The following is a 16,600-nucleotide window of genomic DNA, read 5'->3' on the forward strand; positions in this document are numbered from 1 at the left end:
GAAAACCTGGTCTTTCCATGACATAGACTGATCAGGTGAATCCAGGTGAAAGCTATGACCCTTTTGATGTCACCTGTTAAATCTCTATCAGTGTAGATGAAGTGGAGGAGACAGGTTAAAGAAAGATTTTTAAGCCTTGAGACAATTGAGACATGTGTATGACAAAGGATTTAAAGTGCCTTTGAACGGGGTACGGTAGTAGGTGCAAGGCTCTCCGGTTTGAATGTGTCAAGAATTGCAACGCTGCTGGGTTTTTTCACGCTCAACTGTTTCCCGTGTGTATCAAGAATGGTCCACCACCCTAAGGACATCCAGCCAACTTGGCACAACTGTGGGAAGCGTTGGATTTAACATGGGCCAGCATCACTGTGGAATGCTTTTGACACATTGTAGACTCCATGCCCTGATGAATTGAGACTTCTTCTGAGGGCAAAAGGGGGTGCAACTCAATATTAGGAAGGTGTTCCTAATGTTGTACACTCAGTGTAGCTAGAAAAGAGTGATGAATATGCCTTTGAAGCTGTGCTGCAGTGGGTTCACAGGGCCAGGTACAGGTACTTCAGAGCAAGACTCAAAGGGCCTTTAATCTGAGAGGAGACAGCAAAGAACAGAGAGTGTGCTTCCCAAATGCCACCCCTTTTCCTCTGTGATGCACTACTTTTAACCAGGGCCCATAGAGCTCTGGTCAAAAGTAGTGCACTATATATGGAATAGGGCAACATTTTGTGACTCACAGAGAGGATTCATGGTGGCACTAACTCTTTTATCCTCTCTCTGCAGCTGCCAAATGTAACACCCACACCGTGGTCCCATGTCTGACTACTAGACAGACATGAAAGTGACACTCCCCTCTGTTGGCCGATGTTGGTAACTGCAGCCCTTATCAGATCTAATGGTCAATTCAGCACATTTGATTTCAACAATAATAATAATAATAATAATAATACAAGTACCTCATCTTTTTTGATTTCATAAATATTGGTATTTGTCCATTTCTGTTGCATATACCTTTTCCATCAAGTTAGATACAATTGAATGGCTTTGGGTAGAGTAAAAATAGCAAGGATATTCCCTCACAGACGAGTGCTTTTAGCACGGCACAAGGTATTAGTTATGTGCAAAGACTTTGCTATGGCAGGTTTGCATGAATCCGACCCTATGACACTTGAGAATGATTCCCTCTGCTGGAGGGTACCCATACTGTACAAGTATACAAAGAGATTTATGAAAGAGATTTAAAGGGATCGAGTGAGAGGATGCACTTACAGGAAAACAATGAGATGAACTCCTATAGGTTTATAATACAGGTCAATTAGACTAAAGTAAGATGTAGGGAATCCTTTCATGAAACTGCATTGTTGTTATTGTCACTCTGAATACACAACGACTACAGAAAACAAATACATAGCTACAAATGTATTTATGGTGCACGCAGGGAAATGAAACAACGCAGAGAATCCCAGACATGATCAACACTTACACATCACAGACAATCATCTATCCATGAGTCACAGGTCCCCTAAATAACAGTGACTCGTCATTGATTTGTTGGTGTGGACTAGAAGATGGGGTGAGAATCAATGCTTTTATATACTATTTATAGATTTGTTGGTGTGGACTAGAAGATGGGGTGAGAATCAATGCTTTTATACACTATTTACAGATGTCTAAAAACACTTCTATAAAGTAGCTACTTGCAGGAATCCATTTGACCATTCCTGTCATATTATGATGCTGGATACGGTACTGTGCATTGCATGCTGGGTAGCAGGCCCTATGCAGGCTGGGTAGTCTTAGTAGTGTCAGAGCTGGCATGTGGTACAATACATTGGGCTGTGCAGGCCCAGGCCCACCAGACCCATGCCTGGTTTTTGCATTGTCAGCCACCTCTGTGTATAAAACACTGTGTGATTTCAGCCATCCCTGGCACCAACCTGGTCTCAGAGCATTTTGTGTTATTCTGCATGTAAATCCGAGACGTTCCATTTAGTGTGATATGTTACGTTTTGTATGGTATGTATTCATTTATGGATGTCCATCGTTCATTTCGTATGATGCGTTATGAATTACAATTCGTATTAGATGTTACAAATGTGCAGAACGTAGAATATGTTACGAATTCTCAAAATGTACAATATGTTACAAATTTGCTAAATGTATAATATGTTACGAATTCTAGTAAGGTGGCTAACATTAGCTAGGTTAGGGGTCAGGGTTAAGGGTTAATGCTAGGTTTAAGTTTGGTAAAAGGGTTAGAGTTCGGGTTAGCTAAAAGGGATAAGGGTTAGCTATCCATGAGGAGATTTGAACTCGCAACCTTTGGGTTGCTAGATGTTCATGTTATACGCCCATCTGTACACCCCAACCAACCACGCACGCATGCTACTTTCGTTTTTGCCGTAGCCCTTTCCTGCAGTCAAATGACCCAGTTGTCTCAGGGGTGGAATGTTATTAACATTTTTCATAATTAATGAACAGACAAAGATCCTGTGTTTCTATGTTTCTATGTCAAACATTATTATTATTATTTCAGTCTTCTGTGGTGTATATAAAGTGTAATATTGGAACTCAAACTCAAAATGTAATACATTTCAACTCTATATGTGACATGGTACAGGTGTCTTCTTTTTTAAAGCCCATAACCATGTGTGTGAGGTGGATACTGTTGTTAAGCCCATAACCATGTGTGTGAGGTGGATACTGTTGTTAAACCCATAACCATGTGTGTGAGGTGGATACTGTTGTTAAACCCATAACCATGTGTGTGAGGTGGATACTGTTGTTAAACCCATAACCATGTGTGTGAGGTGGATACTGTTGTTAAACCCATAACCATGTGTGTGAGGTGGATACTGTTGTTAAACCCATAACCATGTGTGTGAGGTGGATACTGTTGTTAAAGCCCATAACCATGTGTGTGAAGTGGATACTGTTGTTAAGCCCATAACCATGTGTGTGAAGTGGATACTGTTGTTAAGCCCATAACCATGTGTGTGAAGTGGATACTGTTGTTAAGCCCATAACCATGTGTGTGAGGTGGATACTGTTGTTAAACCCATAACCATGTGTGTGAAGTGGATACTGTTGTTAAGCCCATAACCATGTGTGTGAGGTGGATACTGTTGTTAAACCCATAACCATGTGTGTGAGGTGGATACTGTTGTTAAGCCCATAACCATGTGTGTGAAGTGGATACTGTTGTTAAGCCCATAACCATGTGTGTGAAGTGGATACTTTTGCTTCAAAGTAGATTTGTTTAAGACGACCAAGAAACACTCTGTGTGACCCAGATGTCGCCCACGGCAGTAAATTAAGTAACCATCTGTATTATGTAACCATACCAAACGTAACATATCATACCAACGTTCCAGATTTACATTTACTATGTTACGTCTAGTCTATGAGACCAGGCTGCTGGCACAGGCTCATCAGGCTGCCACCTCAGCACAATACCCTCCACTGACATTGCTGTGGATCCTTATTGGCAAATCCCCCTGAATCATCACTGGGGTTTACTGACCCATTGTTCAGACTTTTTAGCCCACATGCCCATTGACCACCACCTGCACCCACCTCTTACCCCACCCCAAACAGACTCCCCAGCTCCCCCCTGCCTCCCAATCCAAATAACCTCTGTGTATTGATGTTAGGAATCATCAGGTGGCTTCATGACAAAATACAAAAGAGTGAAACTGTTATTGTTGTATCTCTTCCTGAATGTTCCTCGTAAGAGTTGGCTGGTGGGCGAACAGCGGCAAATTTCAATTGGTTGCGTGTGGTCACACGAGGGCACATCAGGACACAAACACTGTACACAAGATTCAGTTGACCTCATATGACCGAGGGATGTCACCATGACTACACACTTACTGTATTACACAGTCTGGTTGTTCTCAAAAACATCTCACCAAATACCAGCCTGGTCTCATAGACTAGATGTAAGATAGTAAATGCAAATCCAGGACACTATAATGAATGATATGTTAAGTTTGGTATGGTGATTTAAGACATGGTTAGTTAAGGCAAAAACAAAAGTAGAGTGGTTGGATCGGCGTATAACTCGCATTGCAACTACATTGGAACCTTACCTTAATGCTTTTAGCTAACCCTTCCCCTAACCCTAACCTTCCCCTAACCCTAACCCTAACCCTTCCCCTAACCCTAACCTGGGGTGGCAGGTAGCCTAGTGGTTAGAGCATTGGGCTAGTAACCGAAAGGCTGCAAGATCAAATCTCTGAGCTGACAAGGTAAAATTCTGACATTCTGCCCCTGAACAAGGCAGTGTTAACCCACTGTTCCTAGCTGTCATTGAAAATAAGAATTTGTTCTTAACTGACTTGCCCAGTTAAATAAATCAATTTAACTTAACTCTTATCCTTATCCCTAACACCTAGCGTAGCTAATATTAGCCACTTAGCTACTTAGCTAGAATTTGTAACATATAATACGCTTTGAAAATTCACAACATATATGTACATTTTGCAAATTTGTAACCTATTGTATGTTTAGCAAATTTGTTGCATATAATACAAATTGTAATATGTAACATATCATACGAAATGACTGATGGCCATCCACAAATGAATACATACCATACGAAACCTAACATATCACACTAACTGGAGTGTCTCAGATTTACGTACAGCATAATATAAAATGCTCTGAGACCAGTTTGCAAATACCGTGTTTGTATTTGACTTTATCATTTTTTCCCCAACAATGTATTATTCGACATTGTTATTTTCTAATGAGGTCCTGATCAATTTATTTAATTTATATTCTATTGAAGTTGGGTTTTTTTTTGGGGGGGGGGGGGGTATGCCAATCAATGGTCTTGATGCACTCCTTCTAGTCTAAACAATGCAGAAATTATAATTCATGCGGGATTTGTAAGTGTTGAGACTCTATTGAGTAGATACGATGGGAGGGGCAATGTGTCCCCAAAAGGCTTGCTGGAACACTCTTCTACTGTGGGAACTTACCTCAAGCGCTATGATGATGTCACACAATGGGGAAAATGTATCTACAGTGTGCTATATGGTACCATCTACAGTGTGCTATATGGTACCATCTACAGTGTGTTATATGGTACGATCTACAGTGTGTTATATGGTACCATCCATCTACAGTGTGCTATATGGTACCATCTACAGTGTGTTATATGGTACGATCTACAGTGTGTTATATGGTACCATCCATCTACAGTGTGCTATATGGTACCATCTACAGTGTGTTATATGGTACCATCTACAGTGTGTTATATGGTACCATCCATCTACAGTGTGTTATATGGTACCATCCATCTACAGTGTGTTATATGGTACCATCCATCTACAGTGTGTTATATGGTACCATCCATCTACAGTGTGCTATATGGTACCATCTACAGTGTGCTATATGGTACCATCTACAGTGTGTTATATTGTACCATCTACAGTGTGTTATATTGTACCATCCATCTACAGTGTGCTATATGGTACCATCTACAGTGTGTTATATGGTACCATCTACAGTGTGCTATATGGTACCATCTACAGTGTGTTATATGGTACCATCTACAGTGTGTTATATTGTACCATCCATCTACAGTGTGCTATATGGTACCATCTACAGTGTGTTATATGGTACCATCTACAGTGTGATATATGGTACCATCTACAGTGTGCTATATGGTACCATCTACAGTGTGTTATATGGTACCATCTACAGTGTGATATATGGTACCATCTACAGTGTGCTATATGGTACCATCTACAGTGTGTTATATGGTACCATCTACAGTGTGTTATATTGTACCATCCATCTACAGTGTGCTATATGGTACCATCTACAGTGTGTTATATGGTACCATCTACAGTGTGTTATATTGTACCATCCATCTACAGTGTGCTATATGGTACCATCTACAGTGTGTTATATGGTACCATCTACAGTGTGATATATGGTACCATCTACAGTGTGCTATATGGTACCATCTACAGTGTGTTATATGGTACCATCTACAGTGTGATATATGGTACCATCTACAGTGTGATATATGGTACCATCTACAGTGTGATATATGGTACCATCCATCTACAGTGTGCTATATGGTACCATCTACAGTGTGTTATATGGTACCATCTACAGTGTGTTATATTGTACCATCCATCTACAGTGTGCTATATGGTACCATCTACAGTGTGTTATATGGTACCATCTACAGTGTGATATATGGTACCATCTACAGTGTGCTATATGGTACCATCTACAGTGTGTTATATGGTACCATCTACAGTGTGTTATATTGTACCATCCATCTACAGTGTGCTATATGGTACCATCTACAGTGTGTTATATGGTACCATCTACAGTGTGTTATATTGTACCATCCATCTACAGTGTGCTATATGGTACCATCTACAGTGTGTTATATGGTACCATCTACAGTGTGATATATGGTACCATCTACAGTGTGATATATGGTACCATCTACAGTGTGATATATGGTACCAGCCATCTACAGTGTGTTATATGGTACCATCTACAGTGTGTTATATGGTACCATCCATCTACAGTGTGCTATATGGTACCATCTACAGTGTGTTATATGGTACCAGCCATCTACAGTGTGTTATATGGTACCATCTACAGTGTGTTATATGGTACCATCCATCTACAGTGTGCTATATGGTACCATCTACAGTGTGTTATATGGTACCAGCCATCTAGGGGCGGCAGCGTAGCCTAGTGGTTAGAGCGTTGGACTAGTAACCGGAAGGTTGCGAGTTCAAACCCCCGAGCTGACAAGGTACAAATCTGTCGTTCTGCCCCTGAACAGGCAGTTAACCCACTGTTCCCAGGCCGTCATTGAAAATAAGAATTTGTTCTTAACTGACTTGCCTGGTTAAATAAAGGTAAAATAAAAAAATAAAAAAAATAAAAAAATCTACAGTGTGTTATATGGTATCATCTACAGTGTGATATATGGTACCATCTACAGTGTGTTATATGGTACCATCTACAGTGTGTTATATTGTACCATCCATCTACAGTGTGCTATATGGTACCATCTACAGTGTGCTATATGGTACCATCTACAGTGTGTTATATTGTACCATCCATCTACAGTGTGATATATGGTACCATCCATCTACAGTGTGTTATATGGTACCATCTACAGTGTGTTATATGGTACCATCCATCTACAGTGTGTTATATGGTACCATCTACAGTGTGTTATATTGTACCATCCATCTACAGTGTGCTATATGGTACCATCTACAGTGTGCTATATGGTACCATCTACAGTGTGTTATATTGTACCATCCATCTACAGTGTGATATATGGTACCATCCATCTACAGTGTGTTATATGGTACCATCTACAGTGTGTTATATGGTACCATCCATCTACAGTGTGTTATATGGTACCATCCACAGTGTGATATATGGTACCATCTACAGTGTGCTATATGGTACCATCTACAGTGTGTTATATGGTACCATCTACAGTGTGTTATATGGTACCATCCATCTACAGTGTGTTATATGGTACCATCCATCTACAGTGTGCTATATGGTACCATCTACAGTGTGTTATATTGTACCATCCATCTACAGTGTGCTATATGGTACCATCTACAGTGTGTTATATGGTACCATCTACAGTGTGTTATATGGTACCATCCATCTACAGTGTGTTATATGGTACCATCCACAGTGTGATATATGGTACCATCTACAGTGTGCTATATGGTACCATCTACAGTGTGTTATATGGTACCATCTACAGTGTGTTATATGGTACCATCCATCTACAGTGTGTTATATGGTACCATCCATCTACAGTGTGTTATATGGTACCATCTACAGTGTGTTATATTGTACCATCCATCTACAGTGTGTTATATGGTACCATCTACAGTGTGTTATATTGTACCATCCATCTACAGTGTGCTATATGGTACCATCTACAGTGTGTTATATGGTACCATCCATCTACAGTGTGTTATATTGTACCATCCATCTACAGTGTGTTATATGGTACCATCTACAGTGTGTTATATTGTACCATCCATCTACAGTGTGTTATATGGTACCATCTACAGTGTGTTATATTGTACCATCCATCTACAGTGTGCTATATGGTACCATCTACAGTGTGCTATATGGTACCATCTATATGGACCGGTGCCATTGATGGCCCTACAGAGCCCCACATGCAATCAAGACATATCAAGAGAAAAGGAAGTAGAGAGGAAAAGAGAGGAAGTAAAAAGTCAGATGCCTTCTGATTGGCTGTTGAGCATAACAATGTCTTTATTTGATCACCCTGTTGCAGGAAATTAAAAACCTGTAGTGTATTTGAGTTTTGAAAAAGGCTTCTGAAGTTTGTAATTTCCACTTGATTTTCCCTTACAAAAATTATAATCCACATAATAATGAACATTTCCTGTTGCTGCAGGATCATTTTCCTGCTGTAGCAACCTGGCTCAAATTAAGATCCTACATCTGTATGACAAGGATGGTCTAAAAGTCCTGGACGCGGCGGAGGGAGCCCACGTTGGCCTGCATGCCCCCCCACTCTGTGTGGCGTCTGTACTCGCCCCTCTCCAGCAGGTGCTGGCGCCCCCTGTAGTTGGGATGTTCGTAGAAGACCCAGGCGCCGTCCAGCACATTGGCAGAGTGCACCTCGGGGTGGCGGAAACGCTCAGACAGGTTGGGGCTGTCCTCACTGAACTCAATCATCTGACCGGCAAAGTCAGGGCGCTCGTACACGCGGATCCTGTGCATGCCAGTGGTCTACAACACAGTGGAGCACAGTTCCAAACTTCATCTGAACAATATCCCCAGGGATCAATCAGCTGTGTCATTATACCTGGGATATCAGTGTCCTCATACGGGACACCAACATCAGGTTTCAACAGATCAAAACACCACTGTGGTGTTAGAATGGAAATGGATGCACTATAATAATTACATTTGGTGTGTGTGTGTGTGTGTGTGTGTGTGTGTGTGTGTGTGTGTGTGTGTGTGTGTGTGTGTGTGTGTGTGTGTGTGTGTGTGTGTGTGTGTGTGTGTGTGTGTGTGTGTGTGTGTGTGTGTGTGTGTGGTTTGCATGCGTGCACGGATGCGTGTGTGCATGCATGTCTGTGTAGATCCCTGAATGAGTAATCAACATGTACCACTACCACGCACAAATAACCTCACAGTGGCTTGACTTACATGTCTGATAATCCGGCAGGACCTGATAGTGTCGTTGTAGCCCATCCAGCGCTGGTAGTCGGGGTACTCTCCCCTGGTCAGGATGTACTGAGAGCCCATGTAGTTGGGCCTCTCATAGACCACCCAGGCACCACTCTCCACCCTGATGGAGTTGCAGCGGCTGAAATGAGAGCTCAGTTCGGGGCAGTCGCCGCTGCACTCATAGTGGAGGCCCTGGAAGTTCCGGTCCTCATAGAAGAAGATCTGCACAAAGGATTGTTGTCTTTTTAAAAACGGTTACTTAAAAAAAAAAGAGGAAGGAACACACACACACACACACACACACACAGAGCCACCTATAGTACCTTCCCCTGCATGCGGTCCATGTTTGGATTATTCTTTTTAATACTATTCTACACACAATCAAAAATATCCCCCTAGACATATACGGTAATGTAAGGACTCTGCCCTGGGGGAGTTATATATATGTATGACATGGAAACGCATGGCCGGTGGAATCATTGTCATTCAAATGCGCACCACTATTAACTAGGGCACAACAGCTGATGCTGTGTTTGTTTTAAAACACCACGGCTTCATGCCAAGTTTAATGATCTGTTGTGTCGACACTGACCTTTTGATCCCACGGCGCCTGATTCCAGAATCTTTTTAATTTATCCAATAAAATTGTTGCCAGCGGCGAGCAGCAGTTCCTAGAACAAAGCTATTAGTCTGAATACACTGTCGTCTCTGATAGGTCCAGTTTGCTAATTCCTGTCTGTAACACTTTACCTAAAGCCAGCTGCTATAATGCCTTATGATGTAGTTATAATACATTGTAAGACTTGTCTGAGCATGTATGATCCCATAATAATCATCTCATTATGACCCTCACCAAATACCAGTCATTTTGAGTCAGCTAAAATGTTGATACATAGAGAAGCACAACATATTATAAGCCTTGTCAAAGACATTATAACAGCTCATATCCAGTACATGCTTATGACAAGTTATAAAGCATATACCGACATGCTTTACCTTTCTGTTGAATCGGTAGGTGCACTGTGACCAACTACCAGCATACAGTCTTTCTACAGATCATCAAATCAAATGTATTTATATAGCCCTTCGTACATCAGCTGATATCTCAAAGTGCTGTACAGAAACCCAGCCTAAAACCCCAAACAGCAAGCAATGCAGGTGAAGAAGCACGGTGGTTAGGAAAAACTCCCTAGAAAGGCCAAAACCTAAGAAGAAACCTAGAGAGGAACCAGGCTCTGAGGGGTGGCCAGTCCTCTTCTGGCTGTGCCGGGTGGAGATTCCAGATGAGTTCCTCTGCAGAACTATAGCACAGGGAAACAGTTATAGGCCCATCCCGGACCCTTTCCTGCATTACAAATCCTAGATAGGTATAAAAGTGCATCGCCTTATTTCTATTGACTTATACAGTTTTATTTCTGCACGTCTTTAGGTCGGTGAGGTAAAACCGTAGGACTGTGTGTTGTGAAATTCACTCCATAAAAAAAAAAAAAAAATGTACTGTATATATATAAATAATAGTACCAGTCATTAGTTTGGACACACCTGCTCATTCAAGGGTTTTTCTTTATTTGTACTATTTTCTACATTGTAGAATAATAGTGAAGACATTACAACTATAAAATAACACATAAGGAATCATGTAGTAACCAAAAAAGCGTTAAATAAATATTTTTGATTTTAGACTCGTCAAAGTAGCCACCCTTTGCCTTGAAGACAGCTTTACACACTCTTGGCATTCCCTCATCCAGCTTCACCAGGAATGCTTTTCCAAAAGACTTGAAGGATTTCCCACATATTCTGAACACTTGTTAGCTGCTTTTCCTTTACTCTGGGGTCCAACTCATCCCAAACCATTTCAATTGGGATGAGGTTGGGTAATTGTGGAGGCCAGGTCATCTGATGCAGCAATCCATCTCTCTCTCTCCTCTAGCCCTCACACAGCCTGGAGGTGTGTTGGGTCAATGTTCCAAATGATAGTCCCACTAAGCCCAAACCAGATGGGATTGCATATCACTGCAGAATGCTGTGGTAGCCATGCTGGTTAAGTATGCCTTGAATTCTAAATAAATCACAGACAGTGTCACCAGCAAAGCACCCCCACACCATCACACCTCCTCCTCCATGCTTCACGGTGGGAACCACACAGGTGGAGATCATCCGTTCACCTTCACTGCGTCTCACAAAGACACGTTGGTTGGAACCAAAAATAAACAAATTTGACTTATCAGACCAAAGGACAGATTTCCACCGATCTAATGTCCATTGCTCGTGTTTCTTGGCCCAAGCAAGTCTCTTCTTATTATTGGTGTCCTTTAGTTGTGGTTTCTTTACAGCAATTCGACCATTAAGGCCTGATTCACACAGTCTCCTCTGAACAGTTGATGTTGAGATATGTATGTTGCTTGAACTCTGTGACACATTTATTTGGGCTGCAATTTCTGAGGCTGATAACTCGAATTAACTTATCCTCAGCAGCAGAGGTAACTCTGGGTCTTCCTTTCCTGTGGCGGTCCTCATGAGATCCAGTTTCATCATAGTGCTTGATGGTTTTTGTGACTGTACTTGAAGAACTTTTGAAAGTTCTTGAAATGTTCCAGATTGACAGACCTTCATGTCTTAAAGTAATGATGGACTGTAGTTTCTCTTTGCTTATTTGATCTGTTTTTTCCATAATATGGACTTGGTCTTTTACCAAATAGGGCTATCTTCCGTATACACTCCCCTGCCTTGTCACAACACAACTGATTGGCTCAAATGCATTAAGAAGGAAATAAATTCCACAAATTAACTTTTGGCAAGGCACATCTGTTAATTGAAATGCATTCCAGGTGACTACCTCATGAAGCTGGTTGAGAGAATGCCAAGAGTGTGCAAAGCTGTCATCAAGACAAAGGGTGGCTACTTTTAAGAATCTTAAATATAAAATATATTTTAATTTGTTTGACATTTTTTTGGTTTCTATATGATTCCATGTGTTATTTCATAGTTTTGATGTCTTCATTATTATTCTACAATGTGGAAAATAGTAAAAATAAAGAAAAATCCTGAAATGAGTACATATGTCCAAACTTTTGACTGGGACTATGTATATATATATATATATATATATATATATATATATATATATATATATATATATATATATATATATATATATATATATATATATTAATAATAATTCACTCCATGGTTTCATGCCTGACATGAAAACAGGAGACTACGTAGGTATAATGTACAGTATATTTTGTGGTGTTGAGAGTGCAGTTGTAGACATCAGAATGAATTGGACATTTGGGCAATGTCAGCTATTTCAATCAGCAATGTCTTCTTTCTTTATAAAATAAATAAATACATGTAAGTCTACTTTTTGGGGGAAGTATTCAGACCCCTTGACTTTTCCCACATTTTGTTACATTTCAGCCTTATTGTCACGTTGTATAAATGATTGGAGACATGCGCAGGAATACGTAAGGAGGGTTTTTAATACTCCACCCAAAAATACAACATGCCATGAAAGGTACGGGGACGAAGCCCAAAACAAACACGCATACAAAACACAGGGATGTACCCAAACAAAAGGGCGAGGTAAAACCTCTAATAAGTATACGGGACGAGACCCACAACACACCACACGGGGTGAGATCCGTAATAACAAGTGCACAATACACGCAGCACGAAATCCGAAATAACAAAGCACAGGTTCTCACAAACCAACAAACATGGGAACAATAACCGCTCAAGACAATGGTGAACAGAGGGCACGTATACACACATACTAATCAGGGGGAATGGGAACCAGGTCTGTGTAATGAGATAAGACAGTCCGGGGTTGGTGGTGATGATCCAGTTCAGTGACGCCTAGAAGGTCGATGACGTAGACCTCTGGAACTGGTGAACGGAATGAGCAGCAGTACCGGGGGAATCCGTGACACTTATTCTAAAATGTATTTTAAAAAATGCTTTCCTAATCAATCCACACACAATACCCCATAATGACAAAGCAAAAACAGGTTTTTAGAAATGTTTGCTAATTCATATTCATAAGTATTCAGACCCTTTACTCAGTACGTTGTTGAAGCACCTTTGGCAGCGTCTTGGTGATTCCAAACTTCTCCCATTTAAGAATGATGGAGGCCACTGTGTTCTTGAGGACCTTCAATGCTGCAGACATTTTTTGGTACCCTTCCCCAGATCTGTGCCTCGACACAATCCTGCCTCCGATCTCTATGGACAATTAATTCATGGCTTGGTTTTTGCTCTGACATGCACTGTCAACTGTGGGACCTTATATAAACAGGTGTGTGCCTTTCCCAAATCATGTCCAATCAATTGAATTTACCACAAGTGGATTCCAATCAAGTTGTAGAAACATCTCAAGCATGAACAATGGAAACAGGATGCACCTGAGCTCAATTTCGAGTCTCATAGCAAAGGGTCTGAATACTCATGTAAAAAGGTACATCTGCAAAAATGTAAACAAAAAATAACTGTTTTCGCTATATCATTAAGTTTTCGCTATGTCATTATGTTTTCGCTATGTCATTATGTTTTCGCTATGTCATTATGTTTTAGCTATGTCATTATGTTTTCGCTATGTCATTATGTTTTAGCTATGTCATTATGTTTTCGCTATGTCATTATGTTTTCGTTATGTCATTATGCTTTAGCTATGTCATTATGTTTTCGTTATGTCATTATGTTTTAGCTATGTCATTATGTTTTCGCTATGTCATTATGTTTTCGTTATGTCATTATGTTTTCGCTATGTCATTATGTTTTCGTTATGTCATTATGTTTTCGTTATGTCATTATGTTTTCGCTATGTCATTATGTTTTCGCTATGTCATTATGTTTTCGCTATGTCATTATGTTTTCGCTATGTCATTATGTTTTCGCTATGTCATTATGTTTTCGCTATGTCATTATGTTTTCGCTATGTCATTATGTTTTCGCTATGTCATTATGTTTTCGCTATGTCATTATGTTTTCACTATGTCATTATGTTTTAGCTATGTCATTATGTTTTCGCTATGTCATTATGTTTTCGCTATGTCATTATGTTTTCGCTATGTCATTATGTGTGTAGATTGAAAATAATAAATGTAATCCATTTCAGAATAAGACTGTAACATAATAGAATGTAAAAAGTCAAGGGGTCTGAATACTTTCCGAAGGCCCTGTATTTACATATTCTTTCTTTAGTGGTGGTGCATCTACAGACCCATGATCCTGGAACAGGGACCTAGCTCAACTGTAATGCTTGGTAACCTCTGACCATTGTTTTGGTTAACATTTTTAAAAATGTCTTTAACCTTTCTGGGTGACAACCAATTTGGGTGACAACCAACAACCAATGCTTTTTAAGTAGCATGTACATGTTGTTTCTCCGCATGAGATTTTGAGCTGATAATAGCTGTTATTTTGACAGGATCGTTATATGAAGACATACGGGTGTCATAATGAGACTATGACACATCTTACTATGCATTCAATCTGCATCACAAAGCATTACACCTATCGCTGTTAAGTAAAGTTTTTATCTCATGCAGCCCAGGTTTTGAAATCGGACTACAACTGTCACGAGAATCTATGGTCAGGACCAAAATAAAGGAATGAGATTCAGCCCATATCTGTCACTCAAGCCTGAATATTGTGCTCATATTGTAAAGACGTTTTTTAGATTTTCAACACAACTTTATTTGTACTTCTTACACACAATGATGCACATCCTCAACCCTTGGTGGTGACGTGCGGCACTACTTGACACAGCGGATGGAGCCTACGTTGGCCTGCATGCCCCCCCACTCGGTGTGGCGTCTGTACTCTCCCCTCTCCAGCAGGTACTGGCGCCCCCTGTAGTTGGGATGCTCAAAGAAAACCCAGGCGCCTTCGAACACCTTGCAGGAGTTCACCTCGCGGCTGTGCCAGCGCTCCTGGAAGGAGGGCATGTTGTCTGCCACCTCCATGCTCTGGCCCTCAAAGTTAGGTTTCTCCCACAGCTTCATTCTCCACGAGTTGCCCACCTGGAGTCAGGAAACAGAATCACAACAAGAACTAAATGTTAAAGCATATGTTTTTTTAGGGAAGATGTGACCATCTAAATAAAACAAATGATATCTTGACCTGCCCCTTTATGGCTGAACAATAACTGCTGCACAATCAGACATGTAAAATACACTTACAGTAGGGTGGTAAGGTCTGGTTAGGAACAAGCTCTGTAAGTGTGGTGCTAACCTGGGTATAATGATTACAGGTTGGTTATACTTCTCTATTCCATATGAACTCTTTCAAAAAAGTCTCATATTGTCCATCCATCCACTCTACTCACATTCCTAATGATGCGACAGGACCTGACGGTGTCATTAAATCCCATCCAGCGCTGGTAGTCAGGGTACTCTCCAGGGGTCAGCACGTACTGGAAGCCCATGTAGTTGGGCCTCTCGTACACCACCCAGAATCCCCCCTCCACCCTGACTGAGTTACAGCGGCTGAGGAAGGTGTGCAGGTCGCTGGAGTCACTGTCGCACTCATAGTACCGTCCCTGGTAGTTCCGGTCCTCGTAGAAGGTGATCTGACACCAAACATCATATAATTAAGTGATAATTCCTGAGAAGCCTGTAGTAACTTGTGGAATAGACACCAGCTGGAATGCCGTTTTAACCAATCAGCATTCAGTATTAGACCCACCCGTTGTATAATACACATTATGAGTTACTCTGCAACTTCAATGACATATGCAGTTTGTATATAACTTACTGTAGAGTTATACTTTATGATAACTTGGATAACTTTGTGACAGCTTTATCAATAACTGAATGTGGTAACTTTATAACTTTATAATGTGATAGCCTTATCAATAACTTCATGTGATCGCTTAATCAATAACTTCATGTGATTGCTTCATCAATAACTTCATGTGATAGCTTAATCAATAACTTCATGTGATTGCTTCATCAATAACTTCATGGGATAGCTTAATCAATAACTTCATGTGATTGCTTCATCAATAACTTCATGTGATAGCTTAATCAATAACTTCATGTGATTGCTTCATCAATAACTTCATGTGATAGCATTATCAATAACTTTGTGATAACTTTATGAATAACTTTGTGATTATTTTATCAATAACTTAATGTGATAGCTTTATCAATACCTTTGTGATAACGTTATCAATAACTTCATGTGATAGCATTATCAATAACTTTGTGATAACTTTATCAATAACTCTGCTTACCTTTTCCATGGTTAATTATCAGTAGGCCAGGCGTGATACATTAAACCACCAAGCTCCACCAATATTCTCTTTATATGCAGCCAGGACAATAAAAGCAAGCACATGGTTACTTAGCACTGTTCGAATTGGATATAA

At 40.4% G+C, this 16,600-nt stretch overlaps 1 protein-coding gene and 1 pseudogene across 1 annotated transcript; both read right to left on the reverse strand.

Moving 5' to 3' along the window:
• Positions 1 to 8,511: 8,511 nt before the first annotated feature.
• LOC110519295 (gamma-crystallin S-1-like) lies at positions 8,512 to 9,572 on the reverse strand. Its single transcript, XM_090209471.1, has 3 exons — positions 9,552 to 9,572; positions 9,208 to 9,450; positions 8,512 to 8,784 (listed from the first exon to the last, which is right to left on the reverse strand). The coding sequence occupies exons 1-3, from the start codon at positions 9,570 to 9,572 to the stop codon at positions 8,512 to 8,514; spliced, it is 537 nt and encodes a 178-aa protein (XP_090065597.1).
• A 5,301-nt stretch (positions 9,573 to 14,873) lies between these two features.
• Positions 14,874 to 15,805, reverse strand: LOC110528744 (gamma-crystallin S-1 pseudogene; annotated as a pseudogene).
• Positions 15,806 to 16,600: the final 795 nt, after the last annotated feature.

Source organism: Oncorhynchus mykiss, chromosome 18, assembly GCF_057628025.1.
Source record: "Oncorhynchus mykiss isolate SJ-2025 chromosome 18, ASM5762802v1, whole genome shotgun sequence".
Taxonomy (NCBI): Eukaryota; Metazoa; Chordata; class Actinopteri; order Salmoniformes; family Salmonidae; genus Oncorhynchus; species Oncorhynchus mykiss.